The sequence below is a fragment of the Eurypyga helias genome, unplaced genomic scaffold (assembly GCF_000690775.1).
Source record: "Eurypyga helias isolate BGI_N326 unplaced genomic scaffold, ASM69077v1 scaffold8372, whole genome shotgun sequence".
NCBI classification, from domain to species: Eukaryota; Metazoa; Chordata; class Aves; order Eurypygiformes; family Eurypygidae; genus Eurypyga; species Eurypyga helias.
The window spans coordinates 3,267-26,655 of NW_010235267.1; the positions used below are offsets into that span (position 1 = coordinate 3,267).

The 23,389-nt window shown below is 39.6% G+C and overlaps 1 protein-coding gene across 1 annotated transcript in view; it reads left to right on the plus strand.

The window, feature by feature from the left end:
- Window positions 1-693: 693 nt before the first annotated feature.
- UBN2 (ubinuclein 2) overlaps window positions 694-23,389 on the plus strand; it is a gene marked incomplete at its 5' end in the record, with an annotated part of 44,325 nt that continues 21,629 nt past the window's right edge. The window contains 5 exons of the mRNA XM_010146681.1: window positions 694-786; window positions 7,240-7,341; window positions 18,841-18,978; window positions 20,149-20,261; window positions 21,265-21,763. Of these exons, the coding sequence (XP_010144983.1) occupies window positions 694-786; window positions 7,240-7,341; window positions 18,841-18,978; window positions 20,149-20,261; window positions 21,265-21,763 (945 nt within the window). The remainder of the gene's footprint in view (window positions 787-7,239; window positions 7,342-18,840; window positions 18,979-20,148; window positions 20,262-21,264; window positions 21,764-23,389) is intronic.

Sequence of the window (23,389 nt, forward strand, 5' to 3'; positions counted from 1 at the left end):
AGAAGGCAGCCCTCTTTTTTTTCCTGCCATGCCTTATTTCAAAAAGAAAACCAAGCCCTATGTGTACCCTTGATTGACTTCACGTCAGTGAAAACCTTTTTCTCAAAAAAGGGGGGCTGTACTCCCAGCTTACTTGTACAGATAGAATTTTAAATTGTCCTTGAGGCTGCCATAGTGGAATTCATGCTCTGATTGCTGAAATAACGGTACAAACGTTAAAGGAGTTACATTAGTAGTTATGGCTGTAACTTACTGAGCTTTTTAGCCTTCTGGCTGCTCCCCTGCTGATTAGTGTGCCAGGTGCATCTTGTGTATTGCATCCAGAAGGGTCAATAAGCACCAGTGGAAGCAGAAGTGAAAAGGAGTTGTGTTTAGCGAGAGTTCTTTCTCTTTGAACCTAAGATGGCCATAGTTCTCTCTTAGGCTTTCAGCTGAGGCTATAGTGGAATCTTTGGACAAATATAAATCTGAGTCTTTCTCTTAACTTTTTTGTTTGAGTTCTCATTCGAAGAACAGTAACTGATGATTGAATGAGTTAAACTGATTTTTATAGAATAAAGTATTTGGACTCTCTCAGTATAAATTCTGACTACTTAGTCATCAGAGCGTTGTTTATTGACATTTAATGGGTTTTAATTAGATGCACTCTGTGTGTTTCTTATGGAATGAATATTTAACTTCTGCATTTTTCAGAAGAAATCGGTTCACTGGGAAGATCCATTTAACGATGAGCAACGTGAGCGGCATGAAGTGGAGATGCTAGCCAAGAAGTTCGAGGCAAAATACGTGAGTTACTGTGCCCCTGTTACAATATACAAATATTTAGTAGTGATAGCTTAGTAGGCTGTTGAGATATTAACATAAGCTTTTTTCCTGAATAGGGGTTGCTAATGTAGTGTCAAATGAATTCCATACACTTCGGAGCCAACTGTCTCATTATATTTCATTTAAGCAGCTTGAAGCTGCTACAAGCTTATTAGACAAGTCTGCTAAATAGATTTGTCTATAGGATGTTACAGCTTGTGAAGCTATTCTTGGAAAAGCTTCCTATATAAATACAACTGAATAATAGATGCAGGTCAATACACATGATAAATATTGTGCTGGAGGAAAGAATTTTTATGTAATGCTGTTGTGCACTATTGAACAGCTCTTCTGTTTGGGCTAAATCCTGATGAATTTCTGACTAGTTTGGAATGCTTCCATAGGAAGTTATTGTTGAAAAATAAGTCTTTGCTTGATGAGTTTATCTTGTAGCTGCCAGCCGCCTAAAGATACTCTGCCGACTCCTGAAAGTGTAGTGTGAATGACTTGAACAATACTAGGTAGTAACGTAAAGAGGCTTTCACTACTAAATGAAGGTAGAAATCAGAAAGTGTTGACTAAAACCACACCCAGACAGGTCTTTAAGAACTCATATGGGTAGGGTTGGGTGATTAATTCTGAGCTGGCAATCAAAGCTCATCATCATGCTTAGGCACGTTGATATTCTGGATTACTAATAGAACACCTCAATAATAAAGAAGGGAAACAAGAGCAGTCATTTGTATCTTTTGCTGTTAATATAAATATTAAAATCTTCCTTGTCTGATTTATTTGGATTTTTTTTCTGGCAAAGGCAGATTTTTGTGTTCATGGTCTATACGTTCGTTAGACATAATTACTATTTCAGGACATGTTAGTGGTGATACATAGCAAGAGAACAAAAGAAATACTTAAAACTGAAAAAAGTCATCTTCAAGAGGGACTGACAGAACCCAATATACCCAGTGAATTGAGAAGGCAGTTCCAGAATATTGGGTGCTTTTCATTTGAATGATAAATTATTTGTTGAACCTGAGAGAACAATGTTTCAACTGTACTTTACTCAAAAACTCATTTCCATAATAAGTTAGGCATTTTTACAACGTCCCAAAACAAGTTGCTTGACTACAGCAGATGAAATTCATTGTAGAGCATGTAAAGCAAAATATGCAGGAGGGAGTGGTAGTGCAAACAGTCTGATTTTACATATCCATTTATGCATAGATCAAAGCTAAACATGTACATTTATGGACAAAACATGATGTTGTTAGACTTAGGAAAATTATAGTTCAAGCTCAGTTGTCATAAAAAGGGGCAGATAGATACATTTAACTACTAGAAAGCAGTAGGTAACAAAATCATTTTACAACAGTTGAAATTCATGGTTTACTGATATCTTAATTATTTGCACTTCTGATTTCTTGCCTTTCTCTCATTCTCTGCCGTGCTTTATGCCCCTCAGCCTCACAAAATTCCTGGAAGGTGAATGTCTTCTGCATGAAGAATAACTTAGTAGGTTAGGGCCGCTAAGCATGGAGGGTGGCGAGAGATTAATGGTTCTCTTGTTAGATACTCCCTGTCCTTTCTCTTTTCCAATACAAGAATCATCAGTCACTACGTACCCTCCATGCTCGGAGGAATTGTATCTCTGTGCATTGACCCAGTACAATTGCTCCTGTTCTGACAACATCCAGCCATCTTCTGATTGTTGTGGCGAGACATTTGCTCCTGAGCTTGAACTAGAATAAAGATCCTGTGAAGCAGATAGCCATCCTCTTCTCTGTCACAGTGCTTTAGTGTAACAGTAATCACTGGTTGTATGAGGAAAAAAGTAGAGGGTTTTTTTTGATTTGCAGGAAGTACTATCCCCTCCTGAAGCTAATTAGGTATTAGTTATCTAAATACATTTAAAATGGAGTCAAATCATCTTTTTAATCATAGCATGTGTGGCAGTGCTTCTGAAAAATTTAATGCGTGAAGAACAGTCTTCCTTGAAGACTTTTTACTTATTTTCAAATAAATTCCTGTAGTCATAATCAAATTGGTAGTGTTGTGTAGATCTTGCAGATGCGAGAAAAAGCCTGTGAATAAATATCTTTGTAAAAAGATGCATGACATTACTGTACCGTTTGTTTACTTGATTATTTAGAACTTTTTTGCAATTGCTGCATGTTGTAAATGCCATAATAAAAATTTGTTCCAAGTAGTTCCCATTTTCAGTCTTTTGATTACTGTTATTCTCTAGACAAAATCAAACATTCTGGGTTGTAAAAACATTGAACCTGGGACGACATTGTATATAATGTCAAGAACTTTTATTGGATGAAAACAAAGGTTCCTGTCAGAGTCACAAGCCTCTGACACTAGTGGAACCTCATACTTGAAAGTATTCAACGGTGTACGTGTGCATTGACAGTACTTCACTGTGCCTGACTAGCGATCTGTGGCTTAATTTCTCCCAAAGCCAAAGGCTGCACGTTTAACTACCCTTTGTATAGCCTTCTGCCATGTATTTGCCAGGTCATTATTGAATTTCACATTGTGTTCCGTGGCAGCAAGTACCATGATGATTGTGTTGTATGAAAACACACTTGACGTTTAAGCACTTGGTGCTGCATAGTTTCTGTATTGTAAGAAACGGTGAAATGTTTCTTGTCCTTCTGCGTGGGTTTCTGATGCTGCCATCTGAATTCAGCCCTTTCGTTCCCTAGCTGAAGTGCCTTAACACTCTGTTACTGTACAGCAGCAGTGGGTTTTTTACCTTTCGACATCCTTGTTGGCTTACTGTTCCCTTTTCTGTTCCAGTTTCTTTTTTTAAATGAAAGGATATTAATGGTAGGATGCCCTGATTTTTCAGTGATATAATGATGACTTCTGTTTTTGTTCGCTGTTCCTTTTTTTGTAAGTCACAATTATTTTCTTTTTTGACCACTCTTAATTGCTGAGCAAGTGTCATAGAACTGTGTGTAATGACTCCAGTGCTTCCTGAGCAGCCTAATGAATTGGGAGCACACTGTATTTTTTTCTTGTTTAGTACTTCCCTTGTGTGGATTGCCAAGCTTTTATTGATAATTTATTCAACTGATGATTTATCATACTAAGTTAAGAGCAACTGTGAGGTCTTGCAGCAATGATGTTCCAGTTGTCTCTTTTTATTTAATTTTTCTAGTTAAATAAAAAGAGACAACTTCTGATTGTTGTCAGTAATTTTTGTCATCTTACACCTCACCCCACACACACATTAGTCCCTCTCTGTTGCTTCTAAAGATGAATGAATACATATTCCTTGGTGATTTCACTGATTACTTTCTTTGCCAAAATGAAATGCCTATTCCTACCCTTTCTTTCCTAGCCTTAAACCAGACACTAGAGAAGACGTTCGATCTTATCCCATGGTAGTTTCTTGTCTTTAAAGATCTCTGGACCTTTTTTAAAGCATATTACATACTGTTTCCTTCTACCAAAATTCTTTGCTGCTTGGGAATGTATATTCTTCTGCCTGCTGGTTCTGTTCTTTATAGCTTTTATTAACTTGCCCAATGTAAAGGTCGGGTTTACTTAGGTTCCACTGTGGCCCATGGAAGTTTCTTCAAAAATTGGCATTGTATTTGCCACCTTCTAGTCCTGTTGGGCGAAGGGTGTTTAAACCTTAGCTTACATGCCACAGGTAGTTTCTTAAACTCATATTTGAGTTTTCTGAATACTTGTGTGAGCACTATTTGCAGCCTCAGGAACCAGACATCTTGATTTGCTCTAGTGTCATGACTGATTATGTTTTGGGACACAAAGGTGGGAGGAAGTATTTTGGGAAAGGTGAAAAGCTTCAGTGGTAAAACTTTCCTGAACTTCTGCATAGTAAATGCTGATGCAGATAATCCCTTCAGTTCACAGATTCCCTGAGTTGAAGGGGTTGGAAGGGACCTCTGGAGACCATCTAGTCCAACCCCCTGCCAGAGCAGGATCACCTAGAGCAGGTCACACAGGAACAAGTCCAGGCGGCTTCTGAAAGTCTCCAGGGAAGGAGACGCCACCACCCCTCTGGGCAGCCTGTTCCAGGGCTCTGTCACCATCCCAGGGAAGAATTGTTTCCTCAATTTCAGGCTGAACCTTCTGTTTTCCAGTTTATGGCCATTGCCCCTCGTCCTGTCACTGGACACCATTGAGAAGAGCCTGGTCCCATCCTCCTGACACCCACCCTTTAGATATTGATAAGCGTTGATAGGATCCCACCACAGCCACCTCTTCTCCCAGCTACACAGACCCAGCTCTCTCAGCCTTTCCTCATATGGAAGGTGCTCCAGGCCCTTCATCATCTTAGTGGCCCTGGGCTGGACCCTCTCCGGTAGTTCGTTGTACTTCTTGAACTGAGGGGCAGCAGAACTGGACACAGCACTACTCCAGGTGAGGCCTCACCCGGGCAGAGTAGAGGGGGAGGATAACTTCACTTGACCTGCTGGCCACACTCTTCATAATGCACCCCAGGATGCCCTTGGCCTTCTTGGCCATGAGGGCACTGTTGGCTCGTGGTCATCCTCTTGTCCACTAGGACTCCAAGGTCCTTGTCCCCAGATCTGCCCTCCAAGAGAACAGTCCCCAACCTGTACTGATCCATGGGGTTGTTCTTCCCCAGATGCAGTACTTCACACCTGCCCTTATTGAATTGCATTAGATTTCTCCCCACCCAGCTCTCCAGCCTGTCCAGGTAAGGCTGGATGGCAGCACAGCCTTCCGGACTGGCATCTACTCCCAGTTAGTTATTGTCTTTCTTCTGGTGGGGTCTTGCATCCTTAACCTCTTGCTCATACGGACTTTCAACATGCTTCCTTAAACCTAACTGGGTAGAACCAGGCCTGAACCTGAACCAAACCTAACTGGGTAGAACCATGAACTATACATACAATGGTTCAGATACTTTCATATGTCTGAATATAGGCTACTATTTTAATCTTGCTTTTATTCATTTGGCTATTATGAGACTTCCTTTCTAAGTCTGTTCCATATCCGCACTACGTTTCTATGAATAACAGGCAGTCAGAATGTATTGAGAATTTAAGAAAAAATTTTTAATGCCCATATACAGAAATCACAGAGTCAGAGAATAGCCGTTGCTGCACAAGAATTTTGGGTCACAAACAAGGATGGTGATGGTTACCTGGGCTTAGCAAGAGATGTGGTCCAGAGGTGGATTGCATTACATGTTCATGAGATCAGTAAAGTATAGTTTATGTAGCATTCTTCAGGTAGCCTGCTGGCACCCCAGTGAGAATCAGGAGAATTACATAAGCTTTTGCATTGGAGTTTAAACAGAATTCTTAAGTGCTACCTTTATTTTTCTAAGGCTTTTTTCTTTTTTAAAACAGTTTGTATGAGAGATTATTAATAAAAAAAAAGCACTGTATGTTTTGGGAATGTGCAGTCATTCAGTGTTTTACCTAATGAAAGACTGTAGGGGATGATAGGACTGACAGGAGGTTAGGAATACTTAGCTTGCAAACCTGAATTAAAAATGGAACTCACTTTGGAGTTAAGACTATTGCATTTGTTTAATTATACTGGAGATTGCTGTTTCCTTGCAGGAGTGCATGCTTTACTCCATTACAAACTTGAATTCTTGCAAAATATTGTTAAAATGGAGGTGTTCAGGTGCTTACACTTCTCAGAGCAAGGATAAACCCTCCTTTGAACAGCATACATACTCATGGTAACAGGTGGATTTGGGCACTTGGATGTCACAACTGAAAAGACACATTCTGATTAGAACTGTAGCGTACAGGCAGAGAAGCTTCAGGAGCAAGTCATCTTGAATTCCTGGGAAGAACACTGGCTACCATTTTAGTGAAGGTGGTGCCTTTTGGAGAATTTTGTGTTTTAAGACTTTTTATAATGACAATTTTAACAGTGTATGGGAGTCAGAAAACTAGGCCTTATCCTAAGCAGATTCCAATTTATATAACTAAGTTTAGAGTCCCTGAATGTTTGAGCTGGGTGTGAGTTTTCATTTAATTTGCTCTAACAATAAACCTTTCACTTGAGAAAAGTACTTACAGGTTAAAATGAGGTTTACTGTCTCCTGGAGGTAAGTGAGCCCACAGCCTGTGGTGCAGATTCTGGCTTTAAGTTACTCAAGTAAGCGTTTCACACAGTGAAACATCTCTAAATAGGAAATGTTACGAAGATCTCGGTCAAGCAGAAACCAGGTGGCTAGTGAATACCTTTCAGGAATGATTCTGATGAGGTTATAGTAAAACACATTTCCCAGAATTCATTCCTGTTTGAAAGTTTTTATTAGTCATCTAGACTATCTTCAGGGAAGCATCCAAGAAAACAAAACTGCTTATTGCCTGAATGATCATCCATTTGATGCCTTATGTTTTGCAGACTTTAGCATATTGCTCCCCCGTTTCCCAAATGATGTAACGCTGGCTTTGTTTTCAGGGTGGAAAGCCCCACAAACATCGGAAGGATCGCCTGCAGGATCTAATTGATATAGGATATGGTTATGATGAAACGGACCCTTTCATTGATAATTCTGAAGCGGTAAGTAAGCATCATCAAAGCAGCAACAATAAATAAGACAATGATTTTTTTTCTTCTTTTAATAAATAAAAAGGTAAGGTAAAATACTTACTGTGCATGTATAACTGGTGTGGATCCCAAGGGCATACTACTTTGGGAATTCAGTGACTGATTGTATTTGTAGTCTCATTCAGATATCATTACGTACTGCAAGAATTAAGAAAGCTCTTTCTGTATTATGTAATTTTCCAGTTTCAGGAATGAAATTATTTTTCTTTGTGCCCTTCATTTACTGTGGATTGAAGCTAGTACAAGAAACTAAACAGAGCCAGTGTAGTTATCTCGATTATTAGAAGATTACAGGTGTTAGATTTCCTGCATTAGGTCAGGATGCTATTCTGCTCTTAGAAAACAATGAGTAGGCTGGTTATTCTAAACGTTCACTGAATATGTCTGAAAAAATTGAGATAAAACAGCTTGGTTAAACAGTAGGATATTGCAGCTTATTTTGTCTGAATGTTTTTCAGAAAGCGTATCTTGAGGTAAAAGAAAGATATTAATACCTGCACCTAACAAACAGGGATATCCTGAGGTTTGTAAAAGGGCAGTTGAAGATATCTTGGATAACTTGATATATGAAATTACAAAAATGAGGAAGAAGCTTGGGGCAGAGAGTGGATGATACAAAAGCTTCAAGACCTCCTATCATTCCTCTTTATTAGATGTCAGGAAGAAGTAGGTGTGCTGTTTAGTTAATTAAGAAACAAAAAAACCCCAGCAAATAACACCTGACATTTTACCTAGCCTTCAGTTTCCTCCACTGCTGAGTGACACTGCACAAAGCAGCAATGATCTGCTCCTCTGAAGAGGGAGGAGCTTAAAGTCTGAGAGGGAGAGGAAAGATGGTGAAAAGGAGTTGTGAGCACAGAGGAAGAAGAGCAGGGAAGTGAATCGCTTTGCGTACATTATGGCGAGCCTCCGTTTGAATGTGGTAGTGGATCTGGGAAATGACAAACTTTGTAAGGAGCTTCTGTGAACACTGAGCTGCGAAGTTTCCAGCAATGAATATTGTAGTTAAGAACTGAGAGGTGCGTAGGTGTGCTGCAGACCTGATGCCTTCTTGAGCGAAAGAACTTCAGCTGTCAACCACGGTGGATAGCAGGCTGAGCTCATCTGTGTGTGTATTGTTAGTTTTGAAGTAGGGCTGATGGCACAGGAACAAGTGGCGTGAAAAGAAAGTTGGCAGTAAATGCTTGTATTAATTTGTCCTTGTTCTTGGTCTAGGTTAAAGTTGTAGTTGAAATTGCCAATATCTAACTGTCCTATCATTATCCCTTAACTTTTGGTTGTGCTGCTAGAATAGTACTGGGGCCTAAGCCTTGGTAGGTCCTTCCCAAAGGTCAGATTCTGATCTTCAGCTCAGTAAGAACAGAGGTGCATCACTCCTGCCGAGATAAGCCTATAGACTTAACTGGTTTCTCACTGTTGCTCAACTTGTACATCCTCAGTTTTGAAATTTTATGATAAAGGACCCAAGTTGTATCTTGTTTTTTTTCCTGGATTTATTGTGACCTGTCACAGATCCGCTGTGTGATTTGGCTAACTTTCAGTACTCATAGTGCAGGTCTCTCTCAAAGCTGTATGTGAGTCTGGAAGGGTTGAACACTCACTAGTGTACTAGTACTTCTCATACTGTACATCCTTCCAGTGCTGCTGCTGTTACCAGTAGCAGATCCGTTAGATTTGCAGGAATCTTTACTTCTGAGATCTCCTGCCAGACTCCTTGCAAGAAAATACAAAAGGCAGTTGTTAGACAACCGGATGGTTGCATCATGTGGTAGCTGTAGAAGCTACTGGGGAGAATGGTGTATTCTCTAAAGATTGGTCTCCTGAACCAATCCTTGTGTCTGCATTACAAATACAGACTAGTGAGAGGCAGTGTCTGTTTTGCTTTTATCCTCTTTTTTATATAAAAAAGAAGAAAAAAAAGGACTGTGTGCTAGCTGGAATTTGCTGCTCTTGCAGTGCTTAAGGGTCCTGTAGTGTGGGAGTTAAGTTCAACAAAACCTCTCATTCCATCTTGGATGCAAATGGGAAGTGTTCAGAAGGAAAATCTATGTCTAGCTTGCTAGTCTTGTGTGGCCAGCTATTAAATCACCATGTACCCTGAGAAACATCAGAGCCAGGCCCAGCCTGGACCTATTTCCTTTGGAAGATAAACTTCCTTACACATAAAAAGCTATAATATCTTGGATATAAACACATGAAAAATGAATATTAGTGCCTCAAACTGCTCCAGAATTGGTGTCCTGTTTTCTTCCTCTGATAAACAGTTTTTGAGGTAATGCCATCAAATATTACTCAAGAAATCAAACCATTAAAACTCTGAGCCTGTTTTTAGCAGGCACTGTAATTGAGTTAAGGAATTCTGCTTCCTTTGGATGCATTTCCAGTTAAGCAATTTTGTACATGTAATGTAGATGCATATATAACAAATGGCATATGTAACAGCATTTGGGTCCTCCAGGGATCCAGGAAGGCAATTGTTCTGCTTGTTTTCTTGAGGGCAGGTGTATCAGAGTAAAGTGCAGGGACTCTCCTAATGGCATGATTCTTAGGTAATGGATTTTATTGGGGCTGGAGTACAGACAGGTACAGGCTATGCTTTTCTGGAGGAAGGTTCTTGGAAAGCACCGATAGAAGCTTCTCCTAAGCAAAGAGATTTTCTCCTGTCGGACTCCTCCAAGGGCACTGGTACCAGTCCTAGTAAATAGGGTACATATTACACTGCTTAGTAGGCTAGACTGCTGTTGTTTACCTTTTGAAAATGAAAGCCATGCATGAGATTCTTACAGATTTGCTTTCATTGCTGACTCTGGAAAGAATCAGTACTTTCCTACAGCACAGGCAAGGCTATAGCAGCATGACTACATTAAGACCATCAAAGTGCTCGTGGCTACTGAACACAGAAAAGTAAGGGCTCCTGAAGAGCAATTCAGTGGACTCAGACATGCTGCCGACTGAAGGAAGATACTGGAGAAAGGTTCTTGCATATTTTGACTGTAGTCAGTGAGTGGTGAAATCTTCATTCCAGAAAATAATGTAAATCAAGACCATCTTACTGTTGTTTCTAACCACTGTGTAGCAGATAGTCTGGTGGCAAGTTCTAATATTTGCTTATCTTCATGGACTTCTGTCGTAGTAGTACACAGAATGTTCATAACTTGCAAAGAAAGCTGTCCCTCCTTGGTGTTTCCACGGATTTGGTGTTGAAAATGGGTTTTGCCATAGTGTAAACTGCCTAGAGCTACGTTCTTTGTGGAATGTGCATATCAGCCTGGTTTGGCTGGACTTCTTGCTCCTGTGATGACCTCTTGTTGTGGTTTAATTCCAGCCAGCACACCACACAGCTGCTCACTCACCTCCCCCCTCCTCCAGTGGAGGAGGAGAATTGGAGGAAAAGGCAAGGAAACTTGTGGATTGAGATAAGAACAACTTAATAATTGAAACTAAGTAAAATAATTATACTAATAATACTACCACTACTACTACTAATATATAATGAAAATAATAGGAAAGACCCCTCAAATGATAGAGCTGCTGATCACCTGTCGGCCAACACCCAGCCAGTTCCTGAGTGAGAGCTAGAGCTTAAGAGAGATCATTCCAGAACGAGCTCCAAGGAGTGAAAAAGCAATGGAGAGAGAGGGAGACCATGTGACCCCAGCCCATGCCCAACTTACATACATGTTTTATGGTATGAAATACCCCTTTTGTCATTTTGGGTCAGCAGTTTGAGCTGTGTCACCTCCCAGGTTCTTGTGGAGAACATGGTGGGAACCCTCGCGCAGATTCAGAAACTGAAGATGTCCTTGAATTGGTACAAACATTCCTTAGCAACAGTTGCGTTACCAATATTCTTCTCAGCCCAAATCTAAAGCACATACTTATGCTTACATACACTGTGTAAGTAGCAAGCCTTATACTCACTGCTGTGAAGAAAATGAAGTGACCCCACTAAAACGCACCCCTCTGGTTGGTTGGTTGGTTGAACACCTTCCTGACAAGGTAAGCTTCGTATAGAGATGCCGGGGGAATACAGTGTGCGCTGTGCTTTCTGCTGTGTAACACAGAACAGGGATCTGAGTAATACCTGGTGCTTAGTGAAGAAGTATGTCACTTTCTCGTACTCAGAGGTAATAAGACTTGCACATTCAAAACAAAGATCAGCTAGCTCCTTGCCCCAAGTTGGGTAGATGAATGCGGAGGAAGAACCATCCACCTGGAAATCTGAAGCACTGCAAGCTGTCTTTGGAAGCAGTGATACTGGGTAGCACACCTGCAGGAGCCGAGGCAAAACATGAATGCCAAGAGCAATGGGAAGCATGCAGTTCAGTACTTTGGACACCCAGGGCCATATGTCCATATTTGTCTGCTATATTCATAGTTCCACAGCACCCTTCTAAACACTGGCGTAGGAGTCCTGTGCTGCTGGGTAGAGGAAATTAGCCTACCAACGGTTTCTCGTGCATGGAAAGTTCCTCTGAAACAGGTACTTCAGCTTAAAGAAAAAACTTACTTTTCTTTAGCTACATCTTACCTCAAGACCTCAGACCCTCTTAAAAAACAGCCTTTCGAGGATTGTATGTTAACTTCAGTAGTTCTGAACACCTAGGTGGAAGAGTTGCTCTTTGTCTATCTGGGTTCCCTAGAATACTTTCCATAATTTCAGGGCTAAGTCTTTTCAAAAATTATGTGTCATGGTATACAGTTTTCATCCATTTTTCAGGATAAATTTGACTTACTTCATCTTGTAATCTCCAGGCTTATTAAAAGTGTGATAGATGTAGTATTGTCTTCTCTGCTACCTGGCTTCTGCTCCAGAGTTCCTGCTGTTGTGATCTAAAACTTGAAGCTGATGAGTTGCCAGTAATAGCATCTTGCTCAAGACTCTAGAATATCGGAGATGCTTTTTCCCAATGAGAATGGTATCTGTTTGAGGAATGGCAGAGCTCAGAGTGCTGGTGGTCATTTTTACCTATTTTGTGGGGTTCTAGGTCAGATATTTTTGGCCAACTTGTTGTTGTTCTCTCATCCTTCCTATCCAGAGGAGTTTGCTTTACGTATAGCTTTGGAGGGCAGTGGTGTTGCTTATCAACCCGCTGGTATTAAAGGCAGAAAAACGCTACATAGGATCCATTACTAAACATGCTTTTATGTTGTATTGAGAGGTAAATTTAACATTGCTTCACTTTTCATGTGGAAGAAGTTGGATTTGTCCATCTCTGTCACAAACCTCATCCACACTGAACGTGTGAGGATGCTTTAAAGCTGCCACTACCACCACCCCCATCCCCCAAGAGTTTGCCTTACTAGCTGTTTCATTGGCTATTGATTTATGTGTTTATATTTCTGTCTGTCTTCCTTGTTCATTGTCACTTTGCCCAGTCTTGGAAGTTCTGTGGTTGAGGAATAGTGCTCACTAAGCTGGGTGTACCATGTCACCTTTAAAAAAAGATGTCTTGCATGCTTCCCAGGTGTCTTCAGGGTAGATCTGCTGCTTGGCACCTGCCATGTCATGTGCATTTGAGTGAGTATGAGGGCATATTAAATTAGGAGATTCTTTCTTTGCTTTTTACCCTTCCTCACCCCAAGATAAACAAAGATGTAAAGTGGAGTACCAAACAAATGAAGCAGGTATGTCAAAGCAGATACTTTAGAACTGTTCAACCTACATACCCAGCAGTCCTCTCGTACAAGAACCATTATGGCTAGAGGGGCAAAGGTAGTTGAATTTGCAGAGCAAGTCTGTTTCTTAAAGCAACAGTAATGTTCTCTCGCTCCTTCTGCAGAATATCATATCCTTTCGTTTGAAGGCATAAGTAATTTCTTCAGTTTTTTTTAATCCTGTGTTGTGGCCTTGGTTTCAGCCAGGTAGTTGAGGACTGCTCGTGTATTTAATGACCTCAGTGGGACAACTGGAAAACTGAAAACTCAGCATCTGCATAGGTACTTAAAAAAAACCTGAGACTTATCTGGCCTTTTTAGTACCATTTTTTAAATTTGGTACATTAAGAATGTAGGAGTAAGAAATAATTAAGAAGTAGTAATGAGGTGTAGCAACTTTTTGCTAAGTTTAACTTTTTGAAGAGCACATCATCATCTATTTAAATAACACAAGAAACCTGTTTTTCTGAAAATATACAAATAATGTAAAGGGGGCTTATAACATGCCAAAATAACAGATCTGTGATAAGACCATGTCTTAATTGTCATATATGGTAAGTCTGCTCTTCATGTTAAATGAATGGAAAAGGAAACCATAACTTTTTTCTACAGCATCTTCTAGTCATTCTGTAACATTAAACCTGGAGAAGTAGTAGATCACATATTTGTTTGTAATAAAAACACTGAACTGTATTTTCAGTGTGGGTCAGAGCTCTGTTTCTGAAAGAATTGAGTTGAGCAGATAATGGTGGTGACATGAGGGTTCATACATTTCATAATGTAGGCTGAAACATTTTCAAGGTGATAAGAATGTCATCGTGTTGCACTGAAGGTCACTTAAGCTAATAGCCTGACTCTGGTGGCTACTGGAAGGGCAGAAAAGGTGGTGGTTGTGGTGAGAACAAAATAGGGCTTATATTTTTTTATATATATACACACACACACATTTCTTTCAAGGTGCTCTGGTAGTCTGACAGATTACAATATCCTAACTACTAAACTGGGATTCTCCTAGGAGACTATTCTATTCTATCAGCCAGCTATTATATCTTCATTTAATACTCTCAATTTTTTTCTGTTGTGCTTCACCAGCTGTCCTTATCAGGATTAAAAAAACCTCAACACCAAAATAACCCCACCAACCTGCCTGCGTATTTTGGAAGACGAACTTTCTTTACCATGGGAAAGCTCTTTGTTATGCTTTTTGATGTCATCTTGGACTAGAAAAGCAATGTGTCGTTCCCCCTTAGCCTTGTTCAGGATTTCATTGTATGTTCTACTCCGCTGTTTTTCAGAAAAATAGTTAATTTTTTTTCATTTGAAAACATCCTTAAAGGATGGGAAGCCAAAGAGTGCATTTCAGTTCTTTGTGTCTTTAAGAAGTGTGGAGATTAATTAACTGTGTTTGAAGTATCCTGAAGTATGTAGGGAACTGTGTAGATACTCAGTCCATTTGATGGAAGCAGCCATATTTGACATAACTTCAGTAGCTTGACTTGATTCAGTGGACTAATGATGATCAAAAATAAACGGTTCCCATCCCCAAGCTGGTTAGAGCCATCTCAAAAATAAACTGAACAAGGAACAAGAATTATCCCTGCTTATATTATCTAAATAATAGCAGTTTTACAACAAAAAATCTACAGGTTACATTTCTTAAAACACTTGGACATGTTTGCAGCAAATCTCCTTTCCAGAACTTAATACAGAGGTGTTAAAAGACCTTTTCACGTGTTTAATTTTATAGTATAGGTTGTTCTCTGGAAGGGAGATGAATAAGGAGAATCATGGTCAAAATATCAGAACACAAGAGTAGACAATATTAATATAAGATACTGCTGTGTTCTGTGGGCCTGAATTTCAGACCTAAATTGGTATAATTGGTACAATTTTACTGGTCTTCCTGGTATTATAATGAAGTTGAAACTGATTAAATTTATTTTAAAAATAAAATTAATCTTTCACACCTAAACATTTAATTAGATTAATGGTACTAGAAGCATAGTAATGTAGCTCAAGGACAATAGTTTATAATAACTTATATACTGATCTGCTTTTAGATGATCGGACAATTTATCAGTCTTATTTTGTCTGCAGAATGATTCCGTTATCTTTTGTGGGACAAATCCATGTTTGCAGGAGTCAATCATATGTGAAGTCCTATCTGTTTGTAGGACTGAGAACTTGAATTCTCAGTGTTGGAATGTATAAGGAAGAGCAGAAAACTGTAAAGGGCTTAAGCAGTTTTCCTTAATGGGGTAATTTCTGCCGTTTCATAAGCAGAAAAAGCTAGTGCAAAGGAGAAGTCTTGAAACAGTTCATCAGAAGATCTAGAAGTTGCAAGAGCCATGTTCCCTTTAACTGGGAGTCCTGAAGAAACTTCAAAATTAAACTTAATCTAGTTGTTGCCAAAACCTTACACAATCATATTCAAATTTTATTTCAATGAGGGCCCTAGAAAATACTAAGCTTGCCTGCTAGGAAGGGGTGCTAGGTACACTGTGGTCAGCAGGCCACACTTCAAGGTAAGCTGCAAGTAAAATGAAACATTGGGTTAAGTTACACCTTGTTCGGTAGGGTAGGGAAAAGTAAACTCTCAAAAGGTAAGGAGAAATTAATGTCAAAAAGGTCCTCAAAAGTGTGACTAAATTCATGGTCCACAGCATAAGCTGTTGAGACCTCAACTGGTAGGTTGCACATCCACATCTTGCTGACCGTGTTTGCCTGCTGGCTGTTATGGGATAGTTTGTTCATCTCTATTGAATGAATTCTGCCTTTCTGGTAGTCTTGTTTGCATGGATCTGTGCCACACAGCTTGTTGATCATTCTAACCATCTGCTGTGATTCATGGTTTCCTCATTTCTGGACTGTCTTTAATCCTTACGGTTTTTTGCATGTTCTCCAAGTCTTCCTTTACTGCTCTGCAGCCAAGTTTTTACTGTGTTTCCCTTTACTCGTTCTTCATTATGTATGATAACCATCCCAGCTTTGACTGTGCTTTCTCCTTCAAACTTGGCAACAACCATATTCTTCTGTGTTGATCCCATACTGCCCCGACCTCACCAACTCAGTTCACACCCTGTCAGCTCAAAAGGGAAATGCCTGCTCTGTCCATTACGCACTGTGTATAATAAATTCTTTTCATTCCCTTTCACTGCCTTTGTATGTAATTAAGATGATTCTGAGAGCTGTGGAAAAAGGTCAGATTGCTCCAAAATTCTTACCCAGCCTCTGCTCTCAAGTTCACTTGGCACCTCCCACTTGTCGTTTACCTGAAGAGACCAGGACAGTGATGCAAAGTCCACAACTAAGCCACTTTGCTTTCATTGTGTCCAATTAATAGATTCTCCTGCTTTCTTGCATGAGCCTTTCATGTGATCTTACAGTATTTCATAGATCCTGTCACCACTTTCCCTTTCCATACTGCTTGTTAAGCCTTCCATTCCAGGAGGATAAAAGGTGGTGACTCATGGAAATTTTTAACTGTTGATTCAGATCAAATCCACATAATTCTCCATTTCAGGCTCTTTCACCAGCTTCCTTGTTGAAGCACACATTCACTGTTTTCCTCTTCTGGATAACTCTTCTTCCTGACTTAATGCTTTTGGTAGCCCAGACTTTATGGCTTTTAAACCATTTTATATTAGTCTATTTTGCATGGCATGCAGGCAGGAATGAAATATGCTGGTAGCTGACGCGCCACTTTGCACTGTGTGTGTTCCTTTCAGGTAGGTGATCTCAAGTCTTCCGTTGATGCGGCAGTTAAATCTTGATCAGCCTGTTGAATTCTGTCTTAACAGACGTGCAGTTGGAAGGCTTGCTGCTTCAGACTTAAAAATAACAAACACATTGTTTCCTTCTACTTGATTCTTAATCATTTGGCTGTGCTACCGAATATTTATTGCTTGCAGCTGTAATTCAAAATCAACTTTTTCCTTTGCCAAAGTGCATACCTGTGAGGTGTGTCAGAATCCTATCCTTTCTCTCAGAAGGCAGATACTGATTCTTAGGCATCGCGCTGTTACTGTGTACTTGTGGTCCTTTTGTACCACTTTCTAGGTCCTGTAAACACTTCCTCCTTATCTTTGTTGGCAGGTGTCTCAGGTATTCTGGTTTTTATGCTTCCCGACAGACTATAGCTTCCAGAATTGTATGTGCTGCTTATTAAGTTCACCATTTCATAATTTTCAGTATTTGAAAACTGGTGGTTCAAATTTGGAGTAGTAAACTGGATAACGTTGTAGTAAACTGTACAACAGAGTAGTAAACAAGGACATCATTTTTCTGCATAGCGATAACAGCATTGTCAAGGCAACACTCCCTCAGTTCTCAAGTGCTTCCATGGCTTGCTTTGTTGATATGTATGCATAGAGATAGAATGAATCTGTTCATTCTTCCAGCCTTTTTGAGAGTTTGCTGTTAGCAAGTTATTTCCTAGAAATTAACAGTTTTCTGGTAATACCTGGGGGAGAGTGTTATTCTGAAGAGGCTGCTGGTCGTGAAATAATAGAATTAATATTGTCTTCCACTATACTTAATACTGACCACTTTTCCTATGTCTTTGGATCTCAATATTTTTGAGTTACAGCTTTGTAATTCTAACTTGGAAATTCCTTCATAAATACTAAGTTTATTTCAAAATAAAGTGTGTAAGAGATTGAAACCTTTTGTGGTTTTGTAACTGTCTAAACAGAATGAGACTCTGTCTGACTCAACAAACCAAGTACTGGCATTGGGGTATTTGTATAAGAGGCAATGTCATATTCCACACCTAAAAATGTAAATAAGGTCTCGGATACTGAGGCCAGGTTTGTTGTGTCTGGGATAGCATTTTTAACAAAACAAAATTTCGAAGAGCTTTGTAAGAGAAGCAGGTTTTTGAGCAGGGTGCTGTGGTTAGTGTTAGTGCTATGTGTAGCATATGTTGGAACATCTGAACGTGTCAAGTGTGCTGCAGAGACTGGTGTTAATGAAAACTGTGACAGTCTTAATGAAACAAAGCATATAATCTGAGGAGGGGGTTTTTTATGCTTAATTTACAAAACCATCTCTACTGTCTGTGGTCCTGTTTCCTGGATCTAACATCCAGTTCTGTAAAATCCTGATACAGGTTATGCTTCTTCCAGCACAGTATAGTGATTGTGCAGACTGTCATCTTTTTTGAAAATACAGAAAAAAATAGGTTCTGGAAATAACTGTGGCTATCACATACAGGTAACTTAAAGGGCCTGTGATGTGTATGACAAACAGAAGGTAATTTGAACCACACATTGTCTTATAAAATTGAAGGGTACTCAATGGAAGTGTGAAACTTAAGATTAATAGAGGCAGGGGTTTTGTGGGTGGTTTTGTGAGGTTTTTTTAAACAAAGCTTGTTTTCAGCCAGTGGTGTTGCTGGTAAGCTTGTAAGGCTGTCGTAGATGAAAGTAAATAATGCACTGTGCTTACCTCCTGGACAAAAACCACCAGTGAACAACCAAGTGGTTGCTCATGGGCAGGTGGTGTCTCTGTGCCCATCCTCTTTTCCTTCAGAAAGCAATACTTTTAATGCTGTGATCCTGTCTTACCATCCAAGAAAAGGGGGTATTGTTTTCAAGTAGAAAGGTTATTTTGTGATATTAATGTTCTGTGCCTTGGCCAGTAAGTTTTCAATAGCATGACTATCCTGTTTCTGTTCTAGCAAGCTGCCCTGTATACTTGTATGTAGCTTTCATGTATAGTGACTGGTAAATGAACTATGTATCAATCTTATTATGAAATGCTAATAAATGAATCTTGCGTTTTCCTGCCCAGTATGATGAATTGGTTCCTGCATCCCTGACAACCAAATATGGAGGGTTTTATATCAACACTGGTACACTGCAATTCCGCCAGGCATCTGACTCAGAGGATGAAGACTTTGCAGAAGACAAAAAGCATAGGCCCCCTAAAGTGAGTGATCTTAATTATGCTTTTTATACAGAACTTGTAGCTAGGTGGGCACTAGGAAATAATTGATGCACTTAGAACGACTCTGATGAAGAGGCTGAAAGTAGAATGATGTACAGTACTGTTTTACTGCATATTCTGTTTTGTGGCTCATGTACTAGCCTTCAGGAAATAACGCGGGGTGTCCACAAACTGTGCAGTCTTGTAAGGTGAACCATCTGCTTAGGCAAGCTAAGAAGCTGTATCCATCCATCCTGAAGTGACAGATGATTCTTTAATTTTACAGGAATTTTATTATTTGAGATGAAAACTTATTCTCCGACATCACTTTTAGGATTTTGCACAAAGGTTGTCTGATTTTAAATTGTTCCTAGTGGTCATAATAACACTCAAAGTATCTGTTAAAATGAACTCAGCACTTATGATTAGCTATACTAAAAAGTACATATACAGCCTCTCCCAAATGCAGTTTTATGTTCTTTGACAAGTTTGTGAACATAATTGCTTGCATATGACATTCCCAAGTTCCATGCCATTCAAAGAACTTGTGCTTTCCTGCTCTGTAATTCTTTAAATTTAGAAAAATTAAGGGTTCTTGTGTTGGTTCTGACTTAGATGGAATTAACTTTCTTCATAACAGTCCTTATGGTGCTATGATGCAGGTGTGTGACTGGAATAGCGTTGATAAAACTTACTGTTGTCTGGTGCTGAATAATGTTTGTACAGTGTGAAAGCTTTCTTTTTCCTTGCCCTGCAAGTAAACTAGGGATTATTGAGAACCTGGGAGGGGGGACAGCTGATCTGAATTGGCCAAAGAGGTACTCCCTACTATGTAACTTCATACTCAGCAGTGAAACTGTGGTGGCAGAAGGAGTGGGGGATCCAGCCTTCCATGGTAACCATTGCGCTGGTTGGCTGGGCATCAGTCTGCTTGTGCCTTAAAGTATTTTTCTTACTGGAAAAGTCTGAATTCTGTAACTGGTCAAATATGATTAATGACTGAGACTTGTCAGTAACTCCAGTTGCTGCTGGGAATCCAGTGGTACCGTTTGCATTTACGTGCTCAGAGTTATTCCTGGCTCTGAATTGGAAAGTGTAAGGTAAAATGTTTCTTGCTGTAAAATTCCCTTAGAGTAGAAGAATAATTGTCCTGTATTCAACCTCTTTTTCTAGATAGCAAAGTTAAAAGAAAGTGAAGATCGTGGAATGAAGAAGCGCAAGCGAAAAGATGAAGGGACAGAGAAGGAGAAGAAGCCTCGGAAAATGAAAGTTCCTAAGCAGTTGGGGTAGGTTTCTTTCTTCAGATGAACCCTTGAAGGGTATGTGAGGTTTGGTTTCAACATTGCATTCCATAGCAAGATTAGCACAGATATTTAGAATATTGTATTTTGAAACTGTAACAAATAGCAAATAGATTTTGGGTTTGGAATTTGTGTGGGGTTTTTGCATAAATAAGCTCTACAGGCTCATGGGGGTTTTTGTCCCACAATATTAAAACAAGGAAATAAAAGTTACAGAAAAGAAATTTTGAGTCTATGAATAGTATGATCCATCATTGTTCCACCCAGTCTTAAATAGCACTAAGAATTACATCTTCTAATGCAAAGTCATTTTCTTGTCCCTTGGTTTCTGACCTCGGAAACTGTAAGTGTAGTTCAATAATTCTACATGTTTTGTACTAACTCTGTGCGTGCTTTCCTGAGCTCTGAGGCTATCATGGAAGAATTAAGGTGGCGGGTTTTTCAACTGGCTTCTAGAAAGCTGTTGTTGAGTGAAAGTTGTCTTATTATTGAATATTCAAGTTGGTATTGAATATTTATTGATAGTGGGTTTTTATCAAGGCGATTCATTGGTGGAAAAGGCTCAGTTTAAGTAGCATATAGATCTTGAACCTGCATGTCAAAAAAGATTTCTCTTGATCATTAAGAATTTTAACGTGCACTGTTCCTAAATGTATAGCAACCTGCCACCATTCAGGAGCCCGAGAGGCAAGTTTAAGTACTTTAATAGCATAAATCAGCCATGACTTGAACAGCTGTGCCAACTTCTCCGTAATTAGAGAAGTCAAAAGTAAATAACCTTTGACTTAATGTGTACAAAACTTCACAAATCGGTTGGAGAGAATGAAGTCACGTGACTGGCTAAGGTTTATGGTAGTTGATAATAGTCTGAAGATGGAAGCACAAAGTACTTTTTTGCCTCAGTAATTTTGAGTTGTACTGAACTCCCAGATTTACTGAGGCCTCAAAGGTCACATGCATTCTAATGAAAGACTTCTTTCCTCTACAGAGTAATGGCCTTAAATTCACACAAGTCGGAAAAGAAGAAAAAGAAATTGTATAAAGACTCACTCTCTCTGGCTGCCATGATCCGTAAATTTCAGAAGGAGAAGGAAGCCATGAGGAAGAAGGAATCTAGTCCAAAACCTCCAGTGACTGTTGCAACCTCTACCCCTAGTAAAATTCCTTCCTCCTCTCTCAGTGCAGGAAATGATATCTCCGACTTGAATCTTAGGATCAATGATCCTGTCCTCTCCATTTTTGGTAGCACAAATGAACGTGAGCTCATGCAAGAAGCTGAAAGTGCCCTGGAGATGCTGGGAGACATTGACTTTGACAAGTTGCTTGATGGCACTTCTGATGGCAGCCCGGTATCTGAGCTGTCGGGAGAGAACGGAAATGTCACTCATGCAACCTACACCTCTCAGGTCATGACACCCAAGCAGGTGCCTGCCCTCCCAGAAGGTCTGCCTATGCTACTTGAAAAGCGCATTGGAGACCTTCGAACAGTAAGTATGAATTCACCGGGAAGGGATTGCGTTCAGGAATCTGAGAAATGAGAATACTTAGGGCCTGAGTAGTTGTCCTTGAATTGCTGGCTGAAACTCTAAAATGTTGAATTGATGTTAATGTTAATCTTAATGGTTGTGTTTATACTCGGATGAAAACGGGCACAGAGGTGATGCAGGTGAACTGTTAAAGCAGTGTTTGTTTCACGGTGGAGGCAAGGGTTTCTAAATCTTGTGTACAGTAACTTGTAATGTTTGCTTGGATTATTTCCATTATGGAAAGATCGGTGTTACTTCAACTTGAATTCTTAGTTGGTGAAATGGATGGGTGTTTTCTTACTCTGGAAAAGAAAGCCTGCAATACAACTGCAGCTTAGAAATCAATGTCTCGAATTTTTGGCTTGAACATAAATGTGAACTTGCCAGTTAAAAAAAAAAAAAAAAACCAAACAACCAAACCCACACCCAAAGACAAAACAAAAACCAAACAGCCAAAAAAAAAAAACCACCACCAACTGCAATCTCACCAAGAAACACCCTGAAATTTTTTTTAGAAGGTTAGAATGGAATCCAAACTCATCAATATTAATGAAAAGTATTAAATCTGAACACTACATCCCAATAACTTATGGAAAGGAATCAGACCTATTAAGGTATTACATGTTCCTTGTTTCAGTTGTGGATGTTATCTTAAAATGAGAATGGATTTGTTGTTTCATTGTCCAGATTCTCATACTGCAGCTTTTCCTTACTCAGAATAAAGTGCAGCTTTTCCTTACTCAGAATAAAGTGCAGCTTTTCCTTACTTAAAGTGCAGCTTTTCCTTACTCAGAATAAGTTTTGAAAATGCAGTTCAAGTTACTACCTTTTTAAGTAAAAACAGTTTAAACAGCAGCAGAGCTTGCTTTGCTGCAGGTTAGAACAATGCTAAAACGTAATGTTTCTTGCCTGTATGTAAATGTTTTACAGTGTTCTTAGTTATTTTAAAATGCACCAAGCTAAATACAGCCGAGGGGTTAATAATTACTGAAGTGAGAGAGATGATTTTGTCTGCCTTGGAATATTCAGGTTAACTTTGTTATGAATCAACAATAAGCTTCTAGCAAAACTGTGGAACTACTGGATTAGGCCAAAAGTCAGGAAGTGTTAGTGGCCTGCCCCAAATTCATGCTGCTTCACTGTATAATGAGCCCCACCCAGATGGAAGAAAGCTTTGATTCAGTGGCTCTTGGAAAACCTAATTCTTTTTATCTTCTGCTTTTGGTCATGTCCTCTGCAAGTTTGGTGCTGGCTGAGCAGAGAAAGTCTACCCTATGCCCTTGGGGGAAAAAACAGACTGTGTGGTGACTTTAAGCTTGCAACTTCCATATCTTCTGCAAATTGTCATCAACCGACATGTCCTTGGTGGGGGCAAACATCATCTAAAAAGCAGGCAAAAGAGAAGGGTCTTGTCCAGTACTTACCGGGCTTAGAGCTTTAGTGCTCTTTACTGCAAAAACACCCCCCCAAACATTTAGGAAGCCCCTGATTCAATACAGTAAAAACTTCCTGGCTTCCTTTTGTAGACTAACATCTTCAAGTTCCCTAAGTAGGCAATTCTGAACTACCATGACAGAAAACAATATT